Source organism: Falco punctatus (genome assembly GCF_963210335.1).
Source record: "Falco punctatus genome assembly, chromosome: 11".
NCBI lineage: Eukaryota > Metazoa > Chordata > Aves > Falconiformes > Falconidae > Falco > Falco punctatus.
Window position 1 is genome coordinate 28,445,223 of NC_137591.1, and position 22,662 is coordinate 28,467,884.

General features: G+C 55.0%; 1 protein-coding gene across 1 annotated transcript in view; it reads right to left on the reverse strand.

Annotated features, from left to right (window-relative positions):
* The window catches only part of CACNA1E (calcium voltage-gated channel subunit alpha1 E), a 137,945-nt gene that overhangs the window by 33,819 nt on the left and 81,464 nt on the right, over positions 1–22,662 (reverse strand). The window contains exons 15-35 of the mRNA XM_080407366.1: positions 22,514–22,645; positions 22,115–22,187; positions 21,594–21,711; positions 21,206–21,273; positions 19,708–19,805; positions 16,647–16,703; positions 14,753–15,361; positions 14,378–14,652; positions 13,596–13,755; positions 12,919–13,048; positions 12,277–12,336; positions 11,818–11,924; positions 6,984–7,080; positions 5,705–5,865; positions 5,128–5,265; positions 4,346–4,547; positions 3,982–4,146; positions 3,446–3,556; positions 2,368–2,451; positions 2,157–2,282; positions 1,890–1,955 (exon numbers count right to left, since the gene is read on the reverse strand). Of these exons, the coding sequence (XP_080263492.1) occupies positions 1,890–1,955; positions 2,157–2,282; positions 2,368–2,451; positions 3,446–3,556; positions 3,982–4,146; positions 4,346–4,547; positions 5,128–5,265; positions 5,705–5,865; positions 6,984–7,080; positions 11,818–11,924; positions 12,277–12,336; positions 12,919–13,048; positions 13,596–13,755; positions 14,378–14,652; positions 14,753–15,361; positions 16,647–16,703; positions 19,708–19,805; positions 21,206–21,273; positions 21,594–21,711; positions 22,115–22,187; positions 22,514–22,645 (3,037 nt within the window). The remainder of the gene's footprint in view (positions 1–1,889; positions 1,956–2,156; positions 2,283–2,367; positions 2,452–3,445; positions 3,557–3,981; positions 4,147–4,345; positions 4,548–5,127; positions 5,266–5,704; positions 5,866–6,983; positions 7,081–11,817; positions 11,925–12,276; positions 12,337–12,918; positions 13,049–13,595; positions 13,756–14,377; positions 14,653–14,752; positions 15,362–16,646; positions 16,704–19,707; positions 19,806–21,205; positions 21,274–21,593; positions 21,712–22,114; positions 22,188–22,513; positions 22,646–22,662) is intronic.

Below are 22,662 nucleotides of genomic sequence, written 5' to 3' on the forward strand. Positions count from 1 at the left end.
ACGCATCCCTGTGCTGCAGGGACCCATCCTGCCCAAGGTCTATCACCCTGGGTGCAGCCGGCCCACAAAGCAGTTGGCATCCACCCTCCCTGCACAATCCCTCACAGAAAAGCCCCCCAGCAAATGCATGTTGGTGCACAGCCAGCACACCCAAGGAGCTGGCACCAAGCAGCCATTGGGGAAGGAGACTCTCTTCTCCTCAACAGGGGTTTGCGGTGGGCGGCAAAGGCTGCGAGAGGTCGAGCTGCCATGGAAACAGAAGCACAGAGGACCTGGGATCAACCGAGTCCAACCGCTCCACATTCATCCCTCTGCTGTGCTATGGACAGCACCTGGGGATGGCATGGCACCCGGTGGTCCCGAGTGCACTGGAGGCACAGGGATGAGTCACACCACCCTGGGTGGGTGCTGGGTCACAGTCCTGGAAACTCCCAGGAGCTTTTCCCTTGGTGGGGAAACAGTCGGTAATGCTGGGGCCAGGCACAGCACTGCAAACAGGTGGGGAAGGGCTCGGTGAGGGAGGGACAGACCGACCACTCACCCACCACAGACAGCCAGACACCTGGGACTACTGCCCCAGGGCCCCAAATGTGGACAATATCCTAATAATGACCCACAGCCAAGGCCATGGCAAGACATAACGAATGTTCGTAAAGTGCCTCAAATAGGAAAAATGTGCTGTTATTACTGTTAAATATTTATTCCACTTTCCATGAACCTAAAAATACACTAACTGCAGAGTATTTTTTCCCTGTACAGGTTTTTTGGAATGTGTAATTGTAGAATATTTTCTGCCTCCAGCTATTTTGCTCAAATAACGCCCACAGACTTTACTGCTTGGGGATTTGTTCACAATGGTGTTAAAAAAAAAATAAAATAAATCAAATACTACCACACGGCAGGGAGGGAGGCTGAGTCAGATGGCGGTTGTTTAGCACGGAGAACACCTGGAGCCGGTGCTGGGATGTGTAGGACAGAGTGGCCAAAACCAGCCACGGGACTCGGGGTGGGAGAGAGGGGGTGTAAAAGACTAAACACCAGCAACTGCCCCAAGCAGGGGGCCACTGTGCTGCCTGCTGCCTCCCCAAAATCTGCCTGTCCTGGGGGTGCACATCAGGCAACGGCACTGGGAACTGCAGCAGCTTGCTCATCAGGCAGCTCCAGATCCTGAGCGTTCGTCGTCAAAGATGCTTTGTCAGATCTTCAGCGTGGGATTTAGTCATCGCAGAACCGAGCCAGCCCTGCGGCACGTGTGGAGTTGAGGGTTTTAGCTCACATGTTTCTAATTTACCAGCTGGAGCCTGGAAAGCTGACATCTTCCCATGCTCTGCAGACCTCCCACCATCTGGTAGGTCACCACAGGACCCTAAGCATGAGAGCCCAAGCAGACCATCAGTGGCATGGCTCCGACATAAACCCTCCGCAGAGGGACAAGGTGGGTGGCAGGCAGCAGGGATCACCACCATGATCCAGCCAACTGGATGGGAAAAGTAAAAGGCTCCTCACCAGGTCCCTCAGGCATGAATTCAACCTCTGGGGGCTGCTAAGGAGTCGAAGATAGGATGCAATTTCTAAATGAAGGGGTGGCGATTTGAAAGCAGTCGCAGCACAGGATGCCCAGCTGAGTCCCCAGGGCCACATCTCCAAGAGTTCAAGTTGGGAAGGCAGCTGCGGAGCTTGCCTGAACAAGCCCGTGGCAGCTGCCCCCAGGCCATGTGGCACTGCAGCTCCCAAACAAGCTGTTCCACCCTCGGGACCTTCCCCGACACCGTGACCGAGTGAAGCAGTGACAGGCAGGCACAAGGCTGGCTGCTGTGCATAATGCTGGGGACATGCTGGTCCAGCCTGTCTGCACCGGAGAGATTGCACACCGAGATGCCTGTGCTCACCTGCATCCCAATGATCGCATAGATGAAGAAGAGCATGGCGATCAAGAGGCAGACGTAGGGGAGGGCCTGCAAGAGAAGCAGATGAGTCATTTCATTTAGCACAAGTCCAGCTCCAGGGGAGTATGGAAAGCACGACGAGCGGGTGAGCTGTGCCGATCCATCTCTCCTACAAGCCAACAAGTCAGCAAACCCTCGGGAACAGCCTGCGTTTGGGAGCAGCACCCCAGCACTGCGGCCTGGGAGCAGAGCAGGGCACGTGGGACTTACCTTGAAGGACTGCACGAAGGTCCAGAGCAGGATACGGATGGTGTAACCCTGGCGCAGCAATTTGATGAGTCGAGCAGCCCGGAAGAGCTTCAGGAAGCTCATGTTGAAGCTGCTGGTGTTCACCAGCTGGGAGGAGATGAGAGGGTCAGAGAGAGGTGGGAGCCCCCGACCCTACAGCGGTACACCCTGATGCTCCCAGCCCCTGCTTCACCTTGGTGTCCGTCAGGATGATCTCCGTAATGCTGCCAATGACGGTGATGAAGTCAAAGATGTTCCAGGTGTCCCGGAAATAGTTCTGCCAAAAGAAGGAGAGAGGCAACATTGATTTGAGCTCAGGGATAGCAGGTCTGAAGGGCGCTGGGCCACAGGCCAAGGCTGCTCATGGACAACGGCAGTGGCTGCAGAGAACTTGCCACCCATTTGTATGCAGCCACGGTCAGGAGCATCGTCCTGCGTCTGAGATGGTGGCAGACCGGAGCATGTCTGCGGCAAGCAGCTTCTCCTGGGAGATGACTCACGCATCCCACAGGCCACCCTGGTGAACAGGAATGGGAAAAGCAGCCACAGACAGCCCTGGTCAGGCTTCAACAGCAAATCACGCCGACCCTCACAGCCACGAGGCTGCTTTGCCTTCCTCTTCATGGGCACCCAGACGCACCTTAGCCCCTGCTGACTGCACAGCAGCTGGTGCAAGACCAGACTTGACTACTGCTGGGAGCAGGGAGGATGGCTAGAAACCCTCCTGCTGGTGGACCTCGTCTCCCAGTATGGGTTAGAAACAGGAAAGACACTATAAAAGAGCAAATCCAACAGCTGCTCATAAGCAGCAAAGAGTAGCTGAAGAAAAGGCAGTCTGTGACTTCAAATCTTAAATGAGCAGCTGGGGACTTGCTGTGAATTAGGCAAGGAGCTCACTGCTGGTTGGGTATGGTCCAACTGGTGCAACCCAAGGACAGCAACGCACCAGCATCTCATGGCTCCAAGGGACAAGGGACTGCAGCAGCAGTTGGCCTTAGCAGAGCTGCTGCACAGTACATACATGGTCCAGGCACCAAAGCGCCACAGGAACAAGGCAAAAAGAAAAGCACGGGTGTGGCTTCCCCCACCAGCATCCAGAAGTGGGAAGTTTAATGAGAACTGAAGAAGTAATTCCAACCTAAAAGCAGCTCTCAGGCTGGAACCCAAAATAAATAGCAACAGCCTCACATTATTAACACCTTCCCTCTGTGATCTGTGTGCTGCCAAAGTCCAAATTAACACCCTCGTCAATAACAGGAGCAGCCACTCACCAGGAAGCCGAAAGCGATGATCTTGAGGACGCACTCCAAGGAGAACACCATGGTGAACGCGATGTTCAGGTACTTCAGGGCCAGCTCGTAGGTGTATGGAGCAGAGTAGTACTGACGGAAAAAGAGAAACACTGCTAGCCAGAAGGGGGCCTGCCAGCCTTTTGGCTGATGACTGTCCCAGGGAAGACCTGCAGTGGTCCATGTTCCTTGCCCTGGGTGCCTCAAGATCATCTGCTCCCTCTCTCCACCCCTCTCCCAGGACAGCTGCCGCTCCTTGTAAGAAGGAAGCGCAGAGTAAACCCAGATCTTTCTGCAGTAGTTAAGAGGTCCAGACCGTTTAGGTCACCTCATTTACAGAAGGTCTTGCCTCTAGTTTGGGGCACAGGGTATTTCAAGTGAGTGTGCCAAGGGAATACATGCTCAGACTGCCTCAAAGCATCTCCTAGAAACAACCAAAATACTCTCTGGTCTCATCCTGAGCGATCCTCCTTCTCCCCACTGGCCCAAACAGGACAGGCTCACTCTGACCGGCTCACCTTCATCATCAGCACCACGGTGTTCAACGCTATCATGGCCATGATGGTGTACTCGAAGGATGGGGAGACCACAAAGTGCCAGACCCGGTACTGGAAGGTGTGCCGGTTCTGGGGCATGTACCGCGTGAGGGGCTTGGCACTGATGGCAAAATCGATACAGGCCCTCTGGAACAAAACAACATGCATCAGACCCCGGCCGATGGTAACGTGGGGAGCAGTGGTTGCCACACTTCTTTCCTTCATGCACTGGGCAGGCAGGTGGCTCATGGCTTTCTTACACCTTTTCAACACCTAAGGAGTTCCAAGCTCGCAAACTCACAGAAAACCCATGGAAACATTCTCTTTTCCCCTCCCCAGACTGTACCTCGTTCTTCTCCAGACTGCACTCCTCCATCATTTTGTCTCCTTGCTCTTGGAACGTAATGATGATGAGAGCCACAAAAATGTTGACAAAGAAGAAAGGAAAGACCACAAAATAGACGACATAAAAAATGGACATCTCCATGCGGTTGCTGCGGCTAGGGCCGCGGTCCTCCTCAGTTACGTCCACCGAATGTTGCAGCACCCTGTGGGCAGACAGGTGAAGAAAAGCAACCAGAGATATGCCCATCAGGACTGCCACCACGCAGCACCTCTCACGGGACCCACTTGGTACAGCCAGCTTTGTCTGTCCACGCTTGTAACAATGAGGATAAAGCTCTGCCATAATCCGCTTTACAAGGACAACCCTTCTAAGTAGCTACAACTTGTTTTATGGTGCTTTTCCTGTGCCCCTGGTGGAAAATGGATTTTCCTGTGCTCTACACACAGAGAAAAAAATTGCCCAAGCTCACATGAGCATGGAGAGAGGTCTAGCCCTATGGTCATCTCTAAAATTGACCTAAAATATAGCTCGGGGCCACACAGGTGAAGGGATTATTCATCATTCACTCCCTAAGGAAGAAGCTAACCCTAGCCACGGCCCCAGCCTCATATGGGGACTAAAAGCTCTTTTGTCCTGACATAATTTCTTGTCTTTTCTCTCCCGCTCCCTGCCCAGCAGATCCTTTCTCAGTCCTGCCTGGGTGTAGCCTGTTATGAACCCAGCCACCCCAATGGGGATGTCATCAGCCCCATTCAAGGGGGCAGACAGAACAGAATACTCACTGGGGCCAACCCTCGCCGGTGGAGACTGTGAACAGGGTGAGCAAAGCCCAGATGATATTGTCGTAGTGAAACTCATGGCGTTTCCATTCCCGGCACTTCACCTCCATCTTGTTCTTCTCATGGTCCACGTAGTTCCCTCTGCAAGGTTGGGACAGAGCAGTGACCTTGCTTTTTACACTGCCCGGCTACGAGAGGGGGGCTTTAAAGCCTTGGGGCAGCATGTGTGTGTGTGTGTGGGGGGGGGGGGGGGGGGAAGGGCACCTCTCCTCCTATGGGGCTGGAGGGAGAAATGGGGAGAGGCTGAATAACAACCGTGGCGAAGTAGAGAAGGGAAAAGCAAAAGGGAAGAGAGAAGGAGGGAAGAGAACAGGAGCAAAATACAGGGCTCTGCATTCTGCATCCCATGCAAAGATGCACAGCGCTGACACAGCAATGTGGATGGGGCTCAGCCCATGCCATCCACCCCAAGAGAGGGTCATGACCAAGGACTTGACTATGAATCACAGAAGACTTTACCCAGCACCCTGCCTTTGCCAGAGGTGTCAGCAGCATCAGACCTACTGAACAGGGCACCTACATGCAGTCCTTCTCCGTGTCCTTAGAGCTGTCAGTGCAGTAGAAAAACTTCCCCTTGAAGAGCTGGACGGCGATGACAGCAAAGATGAACATGAAGAGCTTGTAGACGATGAGGATGTTGAAGACATTTTTGAGGGAAGTCACGACACAGTCGAAGACAGCCTGCAGGAGAGGGCACAGCTCACCTCGGGGAACCCCTAGTCTTGGCAAGGGGCAGGACCAGGACCAGACTACCGTGTGGAAAGACATTATCCACTTCTGGCGGGGAAAGGAGGAAGGACCTGGGCCTTTTCCCAGGCAAAGAGCTTTTTTATGCACGTATTTAATACCCGGACTATCCCCAGCACATGCATAGACACCAAGCGGCCCCTGAGACAGCAGCAGAGATGGATATTTATACCCTCAATGTTCTCTGCAACCGACAGGCGACCACCCCAGTGATGCCATTAACAGCACTCAAGACCAATTAGTAAACGCTTCATTGTTTTGCATCACCCTGAATAACAAGGCAGAGCAAATGCCTCTGCCTGCAATAGCAGCACCTCCCCAGGCTGTGCTCTCAGCAGCTCTCACAGCACTTTAAGAAAGAGAGGAATGTCCTTATCCTTGCCTGCATCATGGTGGATACAGAGGTGTCCAGGAATGAACTGACATGAGCTGACCAGGAAGAAAAGCTGGGGTCAAACCCCCTGTCTCTGGGTTGCCACTCTGGATCTCATCCATCAGCCAAATAACCTCTTCTAATTAAAAAACAGGGCTTCCTCAGTCTCTTACTCCTTTCTGATTCTATACGCCAGCAAGGGTAGGGAATTCCATAATCCTACCCATGCTGCATAAATAATCTCTCTGCTGAGACGGGAAATCCCTGTCTAGTGCAACACCGTGACAGCACAGCACACAAAATCCCAAATTGAGCAAGCTGCTCTGGTGGGAAAGATTATGAACTTCGGAAAGAGATTTGAGCTCTCCCAAAGCCAGGACAGCCTGTTTTATCAGGAGAGCATCTGGGCTTTGCTGCCTCGTGCCCACTCCAGCCCCACTTGCCCTGGCAGAGGAACTGACACCTTGCAGAGATCCAGGCTTGCTTTTAGTAACTCACTGCACCTCCAGGTATGAAGCAGCCTGAAGGACACTGTGTTTGAAAGCCGGGCTCCCAAAACACAGCACATGCTTGGGAAACTACTCGTTCATCACTCACGAGCTAATCGATGCATGTGGTCCCTGCACCCACCAGTTCAACTGGAGAAGACAGATGTAAGGCAGGAGATGGGGATCATTACCTTCAGCTTGGGCAGTCGCTTGATGGTTTTCAGGGGCCTCAGGACCCGTAGCACACGGAGAGACTTGATGGTCTTGATATCCCGGCCCTTGTTGGTCCTACCGCGTCAGAGGGAGGCGCACACACCCAAAAATGAAAAGGAGAGACAATAACCTTGAAGACCCAGGGCTTCCAGGTGCTTCACCTGGGGTGCTCTGGGGGTTTTAACTGCTGGCAATCCCCCCAGCATGTTGTGAGGATGGAAACAAGAAGGCCACAAACATGTGGCTGCTGAGTGCTCAGCCCACCTAAATGAGTCTCCTCCAACACACGTGCTGACAGCTGGCGGAGATGAAAAATAAAGCAATCCTCCTCGGGATTAGCACCTTCCTCTCCTTGGGATTAGCACCTTTCCCCTCTGCTGGGGAGCAATGACCTCAACAAATCCCTTGCTGTGGGAAGCAGCGCGGTGCCAGGGCTGGGGCCAGTGATGCAATGCTCTCCCTGAGCAAGGGCAGTTGCCCACCCCCATGTCCCCAGGACAAGCCCCTCGACAGGCCAAGAAGTTTGTTTCCCTCCTGCAGGCATATGCCATTTGCAGATGGGGCTTGCAGACAGTCCCACCATTGCCTTGCCAAGTGCTTAGAACTGCTCCTGCCAGTTGAAAGAAATTAATAATAAAATGAGGCAGATGCACTCAATGGGGCCTACATGTAGGTGTCTCACAAAGGGTTTTCCATCCTGGTTTAGTCTTGAGGTTCATGGTCTTTACATTCACCTAGGGAATGCAAAGCACCTGCTCAGTGCTTGGTTTGTTCACACAAATGCTGTCTCTTGCAGCTTTCTGCCTTATTCCATAGTGCTACCCATCATGGTCAGCCTGGTCCTCTATCTCTCATGTAGCTCCTCAGCCCTCCCTTCCCACTCCAGATCAGGGCTGGCTTGCCTCCATCCCAAGTCAGCTAAGGGAGCCACAGCTTACCAGAAAGAATTATTTAGTAAAGCCCCCTCACAACCTTCATTTCTTGAATACAATAATTGATCCCAACCACAATACACGGGGGTTTTTCTTGTCTTTTATCTAAAGCCTATGGGCTGAGTCCCAGGATGGAGCAGACAGGTCCTGGTGAAGGTGGCACAGTTTGGATCCACCAGGCAACTTCAAAAAAGTCAAGGAAATTCCTTACCAACAACAGATGCTCCAGATTACATCACTCCTTTGTGAGGGTTAATGCAACAAGGAGCACAATAATGGGCTTAATGATTAAGAGATGTAAACAAACCCACTAATTAATAGTCCTCCCTAGGACCACAGCCCCACAAACGCATGGGAAGCAACTACACAAACAGCCCTGCAACTCACTTTGTACCTCTTGTCTCTTGTTTTGCTCCGTATCAGGGCCTGGGTAATTGGCTGGAGCATCCAGCTCAGGGCTGGGGTGAGGATTTGAGGGTGCTCAGCTGTGCAAGCTGCCACCAAGGACAACTCAGCTGTAGTGGCTTACAGCTGCTGAAGAGGGACTCTTCAGACCTCAGGAAACCTCCTGTGGATTTGCTTGGGATCCAACACAGATATGGAATATAGGGCTGGGTAATGCCTGGAGGAAAGTCTCGCCGTGTCTGTGGCCCAGGCTGAGCTCTCCTCAGCCCCCTGCGCGTGGCATGAGCCACATCCCCTGCCCTCAGCAGGCATCAGGGCTGAAGTCCCTGCAGCGCTTCAGCGCAGGCAAAGCCCCTGCAGGGACAGAGCCTTTGGCTCTGTGGTGGACACTGCTTTCCCCGTGCCCTGCTCCCCTCGGGTGTGCTGCACACTGTCTGCACAGACGCTGAAATCTGCAATGAAAGCACCCTCCTCCCAAGGCAAGGAATTGCATTGCTTTGCAAAGAAAATCCCGCCTGCACTTTCCTGGAGCACACCACCTTCAAAGCATCCCTGGGGCAATCCAGGGGTGCAGGCAGAGCAGCGCACTCCAGCCTCTGCAAATGCAGCTAAGGGTCAGCACAGGTGTCAAGACAGGCTGACACCCGCCGGCACCCATCCCCCCGTGCTCCCCAGGGTGGCACCCCACAGCAACCCGACCGGTATAGTTACCCCAAAGCATTTCTGTCGGTGATCCAGCCCGGCAGCCACCAAACAGCACCAACGCAGAGAAAAAGAGAGAAGAGAGGAAAAAGGTAAGAAAAGCATCAGGGGAGCTGCACAGGGACAACCACAGCCTCTCAGGTGTGGGGACACCGCAGCAGCCCTTCACCATCCCACACCTAGGCTGAAAGGCACAGTGAGTAGATCATGTTGTGTCCTCCAGGATGGACTGATCTCCAGGGAGGGACTCATCCAGCAAGCCAGGAGCCCCTGCCCTCCCCACCTGAGGTTTTGGGAGGGGGCACGTACTGAAACCTCAGCTGCAAGAGGAACCTATGGAGAGCAGGACAAGAACAGGCAGGTGCATGGTCCTCCTCGGCCAGGAGCTGGGAAGGGACCTCGAGGCTTGGCCCCAACCAGCCAAAAGCAGGTGCCTCTCAGGGAACCTACCTGCAAGGCCATACTAGTTCTCATCCAAACAGGCTAACTCTGTTAAATCACCTCCATCAAGAAATCCACTGATTAAGAGCCTGAGCCACAGCATGGGATCTCCTGCACCCCAGCAGGGTGCCCGCTTGGACAACCCAAGGTGGTCTACAAGGTCCCTAGCTGTAACCAAACCTCCATCCTTGCTTGAGCTGAGTCCCTGCCACATGCACACAGAGTGCTCAGCACTGGGGGCAAAGCCTATGAAGTAAAATATTTCTTAAAAACCATAAAAACCACCCCAGGCCCTGGCTGCATGTTAGTGAAACAGGTGGAAGGTGTCTTGAAAAGGTGATAGTTTAATCGTGCAGCACTTCTGCAGTGGGATATCAGACCTCTGTCCTGACCAGCCTCACACCAGGTTATTTTGCAGTATGTAGGGGTCCCTCTTCCTTCCAGACACTGGTACCCACAGGCACAAGGAGATGCTGCTCAGCAAAGAAAGCACCTCTGCCGAGTACCTCTGGGTGGAGAAACACCTGCCCTTGCTCACCAGGTAAGATGACGAACACTATGCACTGGATGCTCAACCTTTCCACCAACTTTTCCACCACTCAGACCTTCTCACTGCTGCAAGCCCGCAGGCATCACCGCCTCTCGGCAGCTCCACAAAGCCGCAAGCGAGCACCGCTCGTCTGCACGATGCCTCCTCCTCAGGTACCACAGGAGGCAAAAGCAAGCAGCGTCTTCAGTTATGGTTCTGGTTATTTCCGCTAATTTAATTTGAATTCTTTGGAGATTTATGGTTTTATGTTGGGCTTTTTATTTAGGCTGCATTTGGACTGATGTATTAGGTTTCCATGTGGAGAGCTACAGATAGTCGAGACAGCCTCTCGCTTGGGATGCACAGGCTCTGAGGCGGCAGCGCACAAGCTGCAAAGGCACACGAAGACATGGCTTTATGGGTGGCCGCTTGCTTACTGGTGATTTCGATGTGGCACCGATAGGCAAGCCAGCAAGCCTACACCACATCCCTTCCCCATGCTGGGGTGTGCGGTCAGCCCCCTGCCTTGCCCAGGGGCTGGGTCATCCCTGCACTGTAAGCTGAATTCTCCAGTGCCCTTCCCAAGAAGAGAGCAGTGGCTGAAAGCACTGGGTGTAAGAAGTGGGTGAGGAGGGTGAGGAAGGCAAAAGCAGCAAGCCAGGGAGGCTGCAAGTGGGTGAGAGCAAGGGGAAGGAGCTGCCGGCTGGCCTGGAGCGAGATGGGAGGGTTGTAATCCATCAAATAACCTTGGGGCTCAGACTCAGCCACTCCAAAAGCCTCACGTGGTGCCTGAGCTGTGGACAAGGACAGGGCTCCGGTCTGGGGGGCTGCCAGGCCCTCCCCTCTCACCAGCACTAACACCACCACCACCAGTGTCAAAGGCACAAAGAGAAATCAACAGTGTGACAAAGGAGCATGAGCCTCTCCTCCCTTCTGCTCTCCCTCCTCGGGCACCACGGCCCTGGGGACCAGGGGGTGCGCCTTGCCTGCAGGCATCGCCTTAGCACCCACTCTCTGGGTACCAGCGTGTCCCTCCCTGCGCTCGCACTGTACCACCTGCCCCAACCGGCAGCACAGCGGAGGGCAGAGCAGCATGAAACTCATCCCTGGATGCTCCTGCCCTCCATGGCGTGGGCACCACAGACCTCAAGCCACCCTGCAAAGGAGGACCCGCAGATGCTACAAGCTCGGTACTGGAACCCAGCTTCAAGGAGATGCTCAGCAGGGACACGCAGCAGAGCGAGCATGCAGCACCCTGCCCTCGTCACGATGCTGCAGAGTATGCGGTGTAAACCCCACCAGCCACATCCCCATCCATGCACGGCTCCAGGGCAATGCTCCCCCTCAGAGCAGAGGTAAAGTCACCAGCTGGGGTACCATTTCCAGCACAAACATGTTTAGAGGGCAGCTCCACCTGACAGGCTGCTGCTTTGGCTTTCTTCATGCACTCCAGGATGTATAGCAGGTATATAACTCCAGATCTGACACCCTTAGGTGTTTTTCCCTCTCTAACAGCTCCTTCTGCCCTCTTTCAAGTCCACTTTCACCACCAACCTCTTCCTAGTATCTCCAGCTTGCCTTGCCTCCCTCCTGCTTGCTCACCCAGCATTTGACAAACAAGAAGAAATACATCTCTGGAGCAGCCACGCACCGCTGCCAGGAGCCATCCCAGAAACAGAGCAGAAAGGTGTAGAGGAATAATTAAAAAAAATAATCAAGGTCTAGTAGCCATCACACACTTGCATTCTCCTCCCACCCTGGCCAAAGGAAGGCAAGGAGCTAACAAGGACAACAGCCACTTACGCCAAGGCAAAGGCCACCAGTGCTCCCACCACCACGATAAAATCCAGGATGTTCCACAGGTCTCGGAAGTAGGAGCCATCCTGCAGGATCAAGCCCTGATCAATCATCTGGAGAGGAAAAAACCGTGAGAAAAACAAGCAGGGAATGAGCACCTCGGTCATCAAGTGGAGGCAGCCGCAGGCGGGACGTGCTGAAGGACGGGGACACTGTCCCCTGGGGAGCAGCAGACCTGTCCCTGTGCCCTGAGTATGCATCAAGGACCGCCATGTTTTGTGGAAGCCTGGAGGCTGGTAGAAGTGGTGCTGAGCACTCTCAAGTCCCACTGCTAAGAAGCGGGCTTTAAGGTCTCCATCATCCAAATTTAGGACCAGAACCAAAAAAACTGAGCTGTTCCCCCCCCCCCACTGTGAGGATGCTGCAGGACTCAGCACAGTGCAGCCAGCCTGCAAGGTCTCTTACCTTGATAACCATCTCAAAGGTGAAGACGCCAGTGAAGACATAGTCAAAATACCTCAGGACCTGCAGAGATTGGGCACAGGTGCTCTGTAGCTGCCGCCAAGCAAACGGGCTCGCTTGTACCCACCCAGACCCAGTTACCACCCCACACTGGGGCTCGCCTGGCTCAGGCGCAGATGGAGGGTTGGTTTCCTTGCCCAAAGCCAGCCTGTTCCCTCAGAGTTCAGGACAGCCATAAACCCTGCCTGTGCAGGCAGGAGGGAAACATTTCCTCTGCATGGTGCAAGTGGCTCTGAAATCATGCTGCGAGCCAGAATCGTGCCCCGCCCCTCCCCCCACCCCCCCCCTCCCTGGACCAGTGCCTGTGCACATCAGCATCTCCCCAGTTTAAGCCACTTGGCTGTCGACAAGGTGCCCTGGTCCCCTCCCCAGGCTCTAAACCCTGCGTGTGGGAGGCTGAGAGCAATTGCCAGGGTTCATAAAGGAAGGTGATGGGGAAGAACTCAGGCCCCATGGTGCAGGTGCTGCCGCTGGCTGTCCTGATCCATGTCCCACATGTGCCCCCCACCACGGAAGCTAAAATCCTACAGGACCTCTGCCTGCATTGCCTGTGGGATGGGGGGAGCAGGGGAGGTTTGCAATCACTTTATTGCGGTCGGAGTTGGTGAGGACGGGATCCTCCGCCGCGAGGGCGATGCTGCTGGCGGCGATCACCAGGAGGATGCACATCTCGAAGTAACGCAGGTTCACAATGTAGTGGCAAGCCCTCCGCACCCTGCGGGGAGACAGCCCGCACCCCAATCTGTGAGCCCCTGGCATGCCCCAGGCATGGCCCACATGCAAAACCCACCCCACATCACCGCCTTCCACGGCAGAAAGATGGGCAGCCAAGTCCGAGGAGCAAAACGAGGAAGCCCAAGGGTGGTTTGAGCTTGCTGACCCCTTTGCTCAGCTGTCCCAGCCCCCCAGACACCCCACAGCCAGCCAGGGACAGTCCCTGAGAAACTGGGGTGCTTATTCTTCCAGGTTGCTGGAGCTGGGCAAGAGCTACAGGGGAGCAGAAAACTGCGGAAAAATGTAACAAGCATTGAATAAAAATAAAACAGCCAGCAACCAGCAGTCAGGAGAGAAAGCCATGAGCGTGGCTGGCAGAGGGAGAGCGCTGCTGGGGCTTCAGGAACACCGTGGCTGGTTAGCCAGGCTGTTTGGGAGATATCCAACCCCCTTCCCAAGGGGATCCCCTGTTTTCATTGATGTCTAGGTGTCCTTCCCCTTGCAGCCCTCCCCAGCCCCAGGCTCCTACAGTCCAAAAAATGTCTCACGGGTTTGTGGTGCTGAAGATGAACATGGAGCTGTGCGGCACCATCGCTTTGCCCGTCTCACTTTTTTCCTTCTTCCGCTTCTTCTTCTCCATCTCCTCCTCGTCCTCTTTGCTCTCAGCCTCCTTTAAGGGGCTGGCTTCGCCATCTGTCTTGTTGCTAACTGCAGGAAAGCAAGAGCCTTTGCCTGGCCTTGCACCCAGACAGCACCCTGGGGTGTCCCTGCCACCCAAGCATCTGCAAACCGCCCCCCCCCCCCTCCCAGTTTCAGCTTTGCATCCCCACGCTGTTATGGGGAGAGGGATCAGAAGGGAATAAAAGACACGAGCTGCCAGGATGAAGCAGACGAAAGGGGTTTTAACAAGGCCAGCTTTTGCAGTGCTGTTTAATTAATAACACCGTTAAATGCGGCTCACCTTGACAGCAAGGATGCTGTTAAGGGGTTTGAGCACAGCGAGCTGGGCCGAGTCTGCGGATGTGTTAGGAAAAACAGGGGATGCCAGTGTTTTCTCCAGGCAGAGAGGAAGGGGGAAGGAGGGATCAGGCGAAGGGGCAGGTGGGAAGGAGGTGAAAAAGGGAGAAGCTCCCCAGGGGATAGTGGAACATCAGCATTGCCTTCAGGCTTCCTGCACAACTGAGGTGCCAAAGAGAGGTGCTGCAAGGAGCAGCAAGAAAAGCCCCCCAGTTGATGGATACAGATAGGAAAGGCGGTGCAAGTGGCTTTCCATCCCCACAGGGTCCCTGAGGGCTGGGAGAGGGGCTCAGGAAAGAGAGAGGGTCCTCACTCTGTACCACAGTGGAGTCGTGGACATCGATCATGATGGTGGTGCTCTCCGTGGCCTTCTCAGTGTTGGGGGTGATGGAGGAGAGGTCGGGCTCGCTCCGGCTGACGGTGTGGCTGGCCTCTAGCAGTGCTTGCTCACTGGTGTCCAGGCTGCTACAGTCCTGTTCCATCAGGCTGCCTGTCTTCCCCTGGGGGGGCTCAGGTCCCCCTCGCTGGGCACTCCCCTCCTCAGCGGTCCCAACGAGCTCTGCATTGCCAGCAGGGACCCCGTTTGTCCTGCGGGATGGATGTGGGAGAGAAAAAGGTGCAAGGAGATAAGGGGAGAGGACAAGGAAGGATCTGTGGGAACTGCAAGATGCCCTCCCCAGGTACCAACCTGATGGACTCTCCGCTCGCCTCTGGCTCCCCCTGAATCAGTGCCTCCACTGCAGCCACGTCCCCACGCCGGTCCCCATCCTGCATCCCCTCCGTGGGGCTGGCCTCCTCCAGACCCATCTCCTGGCTGGCCGAGCGGCTCCCCAGGGCACCAGCCGGCTCCTTCCCCTCCATCCGGGCTCTGCGGTGCCGGCTGCGCCGCTGGCTTTGCCTCATCCTGGCCCTATCCTCGATGCTGCCTCCTGCCCCATCCTGCTCGCCTGGCTCACAGTTCCCATGGCATGATTTCTGGTGCCACGGCTCCTTGTCTCGCTTGGCCCGGGGTGATGGGCTCCTCCTGTCCTCACCACCACCAGGGTTGGCTCCCGGGGCTGGCTGCTCAGGTCCCTCAGCCGTTGGCCGCTCGCCCTTGCCGCCCTGCTCCTCGGTGCATTTCTCCAGGGCAACGCCATCGCCCGGTTTCTTCCTGCGGAAGATGCTGGCATGGGGGTTGATGAGGGACGGCTCATCCTTGTTGATGCCCTCCTGGCTGGACATCTGCATGTGCCGGCGCAGCTGGCTGGTGCGCTGCTCCCACACCGACATGTGGTGCCGCCGGCGACGCTCCCGCCTACAATGGGGGACAGTGAGGGATCGGCCTCCCAACTGCCCCCCCGGTGAAGCACCCACCCTGGATTTAATTTGGGAATCCCAGGGAGAAGGAAATGCCATCCTCAGGCTACAGGCTGGGCTCCTGCTTTATCCCCAGCCCTCCAGCATCCCTCTGGTGCTGGCAGGGGCTGGAAATGGGACTAAGACTGTACTTCTGCCCCTTCAGAAGGCATCAGGCTGGTGATGGACCAGCTCCAGCAGCCTCACAGCTGCCCTGAAGCTTTCAGGCCGCGTGCCCAGCTTGCTGGAAGCAGCCAGCACTCCAGCCTGCCCTACCCTAGCCAGGTGGTGACCACCTTCCTCTTGTGTGATTGCCTGGGGACATCTTAACCACAGGCAGTGACCTCTCACTGCGGCTGGGGATCCCTGCTTGCACTGGGGACCCCTCCTTGCACAGGGGACATCTTTGCATCGCCAGCTCCTTGGAGCCAGGCTCCTTTTCAGAGCAGCGCCGCCATAATGGTACAACTGACAGTGCAGGGGACTCAGACAAGAGCCAGCTTGCCAGCAAGGGTGGCAGTCCTGATGGGATGGGGACAGTAAGAGAGGAAAAGCAGCCAGGTACAAGACCTGCCTTTCTCAGTGAGAGATGGCCCTTGGAGACATTCACAATGGAGAATGTCACCGGGTGCAGGAGGCCCTCTCCATCCCTGCGCTGCTATGCTCGGCCAGGACAGCCTCTCACCCAGCACGTCCCGAGTAGGAAACGAGCCCACAGCCTGGGGGAGCAGCGGTTTCAGTGTCTAGGTGCTGTACTGGGCTTCCCTACGCTCCTGCAGGTGTGCTCTAGGGACAAGTAGGCTATGCCATGAAACCTTTGCAGTGCCGTAAATACGCACACAAACACCCTAGAAAAGACAGACGCGCCCTTCCCAACACACCTGGGCACACGGAAGCACCCACGAGCACACACGTGTACACACACCGCTCACCCCCAGAAGATGCGCGGCTGCACATCCACAGGTAGCGGCACACACCAACACACACGTACTGCACAGCACACGCACGAGGAGGTTAGGCACGCACAACAAACCGCGAGCCCACGCACAAATCCACAAATGCACGCGCACACAGACAGGGGTGCAGGGGAGCACACTGAAATACAGGCGTACACATACACACACGACACACACACACACCCCCCCCGCCGAGGAGGCTGGAGGGGAGCGGTGTGCGCTCTGGCCCCGCGGACGCACAGAAAGCACAGGAGCCACAGACGACACGCGCCCCCGCGGCCCACATACAGGTGGCTGCTGCGTGGCTCCCACATCGACATGTGGTGTCTCCTTCGCCTGTCTCTTCTGGGGAGGAAAAACAAACGGGTTCAATCTCCCCTTCACCCCTTCTTCGACTCATGTGGGCAACGCAGAAAGGTGGCCCCCACCCCGGCCCCAGGCAGCCCGCATCTCTGTGCCTGCCGGCTGCTGGGATGCTGGAGCATCCTAGTGAACCCCTGCACGTACGTGCTTGCACACCTGCTGCCCACAGGGCTGCCCGCGCTCACACCCACGCACTGTGATCTACTTTGTGGGGGCCACGGAGCCTTCCCCGTGCCGGCCAGTTGTGCAGCAGTGGCACGGGGCAGGCTGTACAGGCTGCAGCCCCTCAGAAGCCCCAGGACATGCTTGGATATTTAACAGCTCTTTCAAACTGCTTCAGATTCACCTCTCCCAAGCAACATGTGGCAATTTGAAAGAGGAAGCAATGCATCAGGCTGGCCTCGAGCTGCTCAGAGCCATCGCCGTGGGTTGGTGCTGCCCTGATACCACAGTGGGGAACGTGAAGTTCCCCAGCAAAAGCAAGGCATAAACCTAGGGCTGAGATGCTGACATGGAGAGGCTGAACAGGGCTGTCGGTGCCCTTCACCCCTACTGAATTTAGGCAGCTGGGGAGATTCAAGGCTTAATCCTTTGTATCAGCACAGAAAAGATTCAGATACGCACAGCCCCAAGCGAACAGCCCTGAGCATACGCAAATAAATGTGCATGCCATGATTTAGAGGGTTTCCTTTTTGCAAATGCCATGTGTGTGTGCAGGACATGCAAGGAAATACACTCCAATCCCACGGGACCAAGGGCCCACGTGCACGCAGAGCTCACACAGGTCAGATGGGGTGCATCTCGCTGCCATCCTGCGAGTGCAGCAATACCCTTGGACCCCATGTGTGTCATGCTGGTGACTGCCTCCTTACAGCCATGTGCACGGGAACAGCCCGGTGCCATGCTCAAGGCAGAGTGCGAGCTGCAGGCGCCTGCTGCCATCCCCGCAGCAAGTGGCCGAGCCTTCAAATGCATCCACGCACCACGTTAGGCACCAACACATGACAGCATCCGCATGCGTCCATCTGGCCACCCACTCATCAAACAGCCCCAAGCCATCTGCACCAATGGCGCCCATGTACAAATACAATACTCCGATCGGCACCACAGCCGCCCACGCCAACCTGGCCACGTGGGAACACTCATCCCCAAGTGCCACCGGACCTCTCTGCAGGCAGGAACGCGTGTACCAAACCTGCCTGCGCTGGGTACCCACATAGAAATGAAGCCATCTGTGTCTGCGCACAACCAAACGCAGAGACCGGCTCAGCTTCACCACTCTGAGTTACCAACAGCCCTTCAGTACCGGCTGTGCTCTGGCTCATCCCTTGCTGTGATGTCCCCACTGTCCCTCCCCAGCTGCCGGCATCAGCGTAGCACCACTAAAAGCACATCAAGACCTGATGCTGGAGATGGTCAGCCCCATGGCATCACATCCCCTTCCCTGCCCCTGACGCCATCCATCCTGATGAGGGGGAAGGAGCTGGAAAAAAGATCTGCAGATATCAACACCTCCCATTTCAATGTCACTAGAACAACAACAAAAGGCTAAAGAGATCTGCTTTCCTAACCAGACGTATCTGACAATGGCTAGAAAACTATAGCAGGGATGTGCAGCGTGGACAAATCCTTCAATGTCCTAATACAGTCCATCTCCCTCTCTCCTGCCTGCCCATTCTCCAGCCCCTTCTGCAGCCTAAATCCCTCCATCCCCTTGCTTTATCTGACACGTTCCCACTGGTAGCCAGAGACAGTCATGATACACACTCTACCACCTCTCCCATATCCCCCCTCCCAGTACCTGGCCAGGCACAGATTTATCATGAACATCCCATCACCCCCAAACCAGCGTGATACCTGCAGCGGCTGGAAAACCAGGCAGGGCTGACAAGTACCCCCAGTTCCTGCTGCCACTAAAGCCACAGGTGATGCATGCAGGGTGGGGGACCATCGCATCCCACTGCTGCCAAGTTGCTGCCTCCGACACCCCCCCGCCCCAGATCAGCGCTCGCCTGAAGACAGCAGTTTCTCTCAGCAAATCTGCAAGAGATTCTGCCGTGTACAAGCTTGGCTGGGTTTCAAAGAATAACAAAACCTAAAATTCCCTGGGAAGGGATTCTATAAAAAAAAGAAAAAAAAAAAAAAATCCTTTCAGCCGTACTGAAATGTACTGTTTTGGGAAACAAATCAAAACGCCTCGTTCCAATGTTGACTTTGAAAGTTTTATGTGATTTAGACCATATGACACTGCAAAATAAAGAGAAAAAAGGCGTCTAGAAAGGAAAAAACAGAATTTTCTTCTGCTGAAACGCAGAGACAAGGCTCCTTAACACCATGCCAGGGGTTTATGTGGTTTGGGGCTTTTTTTTCTTGCCCAAATCAAATTTCTTTAGAGTCAAACATGGTTTTGCAAACCTGCTCTATCTCTCATAACTGCATTTGCTACCCGGGGAAGGAGCCCGGGGGAGATTTGTGACACCTCTGCTCCCTTCTCCCCCAACCCTGGCTGCTCTCCCGCAGCTCTGCCAAGAAAAAACGCTCTGCAGGAACAAATACCACCCCTCCTCAAGAAAAACTTGAGATCCTTTCCACCTCCCCAGCCTCCTTCTCCACCCCTAGCAGCAGTCCTGAGTGTTTTGAGCTGTACACTGGAGGCAGAAAGCCTCCTTTAGGGTGCTTCTGCCATGCCCAAGCACTGAGGCTGCTGCTTGGGGCAGGGGTGGGCAACTCCAGGTGCCACAGGGTGACCAGTCCCTGCTCTGACACCTCTTTGGAGACACTGCTGCTCATGGGGAGCACACTCCTACATCTCCATCCATCCTCAGGAAGACACGCGGATAGGGAGTCACCCAGTGTGGGGACCCCTTTTTCTTTCAGCAGCCCCCCCAACCAGCCGCGCCAGGCTCCACACTTCAGCTCCCCACTCTGCTGAGAACCCGGCTGGGCTCAGGAGGGCACAGGGGTAGCAGCACGGGCAGTCACTCACTCGATAGCAGGCATGTTTGGGGCAGACATGGGGCTGACTTCTTTGGCTTTCTGAAGGGCGTGCTTCTGGTTAAAGGCCTCCTCTTCCTCCTGCTCGTCCTGCGGAGGAAAGAGGGGAGTTGCTTAGTGGGATGCTGTGGTTTCAAGGGAAGGTGCAGCCGTCGGAGGCAGCGAGAGATGCACAGGGATACCTTAGATGAAAAGGTGTGCAGGAGAAAGGCGGAGCTGTATTTCCAGAGACAGCCTTTATTTTCCTTGTGCTGTGGGGACACAACTTCCCCACTATGCCAGATCTTACTGAAGGCGTCAGCACTACTTAAATAAGTGAACCCAGCCCACTCCAGGCAAGAGCTGGGCTGTGCACACTAGAACAGCCCCAGACAGTGTAGACCGACTCAGCCCTCCCTTCTGCACAGCCACAGGGGTGAGACAGGCATCCCCTCAATAGAGTGGGAGGCAAGGCATCCATGAATGACCCCAGCAGAGACCGTATTGCTTTAATGAGTATGGTTGTGTCTCTGGAGCAAAAAATGTCATTAGGAGTCATTAGCATGCATTCAGCCTTTTCGAAAACTCAGCACTCTCTTAATTGATGCTGCTGGTATGCGGCAGGGCTCTCCCACCCCTCTCACCCCAGCAGCTGGCAGTCCCTGGAAATGCCACCTGCACCCACCACGGGATGAGAGGGACTCCACGTGCACCCCTCAGGCAAGCGAGTACCATGCCCCGTTTCGTTTGCTGCTAGCGGGTCAGCTTTACACCAGCGTGGAACCCTCTCAGTAAGCCCCAGGGACCTGAGTAATAGGTATGGGCTCCGGAAAAAAACAAGCACCACCAGATTGCTGGTTCCCTCCAAAGAGCAGCAACAACCCTTGCAGCTCTTGCCTATTCACCATTATCCAGATGGTGCCCCAATATTTTAGCACTCCCCAAATATTTTCCAGCTCAGCCTAATAACCTTCTGAAGCACCATCCTAAATTGCATTCTAAATCACACGCACTGCTTTGTGGGCAGGTGGGGAATAAATACTGACACCACTGGAAAGCGCTTCCCACTCCACATCTCCAAAGTGCTTGGGCAAACAACCATCCTCACATCAGACCCCACCAGACAGATGAGGATTATCTCAACCTGACCAGAGGCAAACAAAACTGGGGAGCTTAAATGGAGAAATAGTTAAGCCACACTTGATGGTAAGTGTGGGTGTTCCTGGAGAGACCAGCAGGTTTAAGCACTTTCCTAAATCAAAGTCTAAATGGCTTTGCCCAGCAATATGGGTTTGTGTTTCAGGGGAGCACTCCGTGAGCCTTCCCGGAGGAAGAGGCTCCGCTTCCAATTTGATCCGACCTCTTTTCAAGGCAGGCTGAGCTGAGGGACTAGGTGGCCTTGGCTCTAGAGCGAGAACAGTCACAGGTGCTGCTCCCGGTGCCTTTCCTGCTGGTCCCCACCTTCACTCTCTTCACAGGAGAAGAAAAAGGAGCAACAGGAACATACATACCTTGGTGAGCTCCTGAGCATTGGCCAGGTTGTCCACCGCAATGGCCAAGAACACATTCAGCAGAGTATCTGCGAGCAGCTAAGGATGCACAAGCTGTGTGTTAAGGACATGCATGTCTGCAGTCACCAAGGGAGGGTGGCTCTGGTGGCTCCTCCCCAGCTTAGTGAGGAGCAGCCAAAGGGACAACTTCCTCACCCATCCCATATATAAAGCCCTCATTGCATCTCCAGACATCTCTGCTTTTGGGATATCCAGGTCTGCTGCATGTGTGATGGGTCTCCCTCAACTGGGAGAGAGGGAAGGGGCAGCGGGTGGGGAGGGGGATGCCCGCAGAGAGGGTGATGAGACAGGGTTGTCTCCACTAAAAGCACAGCAACTGGGTGGATACAGTTTCCAAACAAGGTGAGGACGATGAAATAGATGGAGGACCACATGCCCGAGCGAACGCCTCCCTGGGAGCGGATGCCGTTGTACATCACCTCATTCCAGTCCTCACCCGTCAGGATCTGCAGGAAAGCAAGCCAGCAGCTCTGTCACCCGCACCTCCTCATCACCTGGACAGACCCCCGTGATCTATCCCACCAACACGCAGGAGCCAAGTACAGTGACCCCGTGGAGCAGGTAACCCAGCTCTATAGCTGCAGCACTTGCAGGAGATGATGTTGGACACTGCTGAGGGTTTAGGTCTCCTCAGAAGAGTCTGGAAACTCTTTCACCTTCTGTAACAGCTGTGGAAGAGTTTCCATCTCTTGCCATCCACTTCGTTATACAGGAGGAGAGGAAGTGAGTTATATCCTAACAGCTGATGGAGAGGAATTTATTTGGTTTAACAAGCCCCTTCCAGCCAGGGAGAGTGAGCAGGTGGTCCCAAGTCCCTTTGGTTGTGCCCCCTTGCAGCCCAGCTCCTACCTGGAACACTGTCATGATGGCCGCGGGGAAAGTGTCAAAGTTGGCCGATGGTGTCCCATCGATGAAGTTAAACCTGGAAGTGGAACCAGGATGACATAAATGGGCTTGAGTACCAAGGTCATCAAACCCCTGACTGCTGTGCTGTCAGCTCTCTTGTGCTTAGGAGGACCTTTCCCCACTCTAAGGAAGGTCTCCTGAGCCTTTGGTGCCACAACCCAAAAAGCTTGCTGGCCAGAAGGACCCACACACCCCTCGAGCAGGGACTTTGGTATGTGAGAAGTACCACTGTTAGCAGCAGACTGGGGGGCAAAGCTGCAGTCTTCCTAGGCACCTACAAGGGTGTCATTACTTGGCTTTAACACCACAAAGTTCCTTTTTCTCAGACTTGAAACAACCTACCTGCCTCCAAACAGCTGCATTCCCAGCAGGGCAAAGACTACAATGAAGAGGAAGAGGAGGAAGAGCAGGCTGATAATAGACTTCATGGAGCTCATCAGCGAGACCACCAAATTCCTCAGGGATGCCCAGTACCTAGAAAACAGAGACAT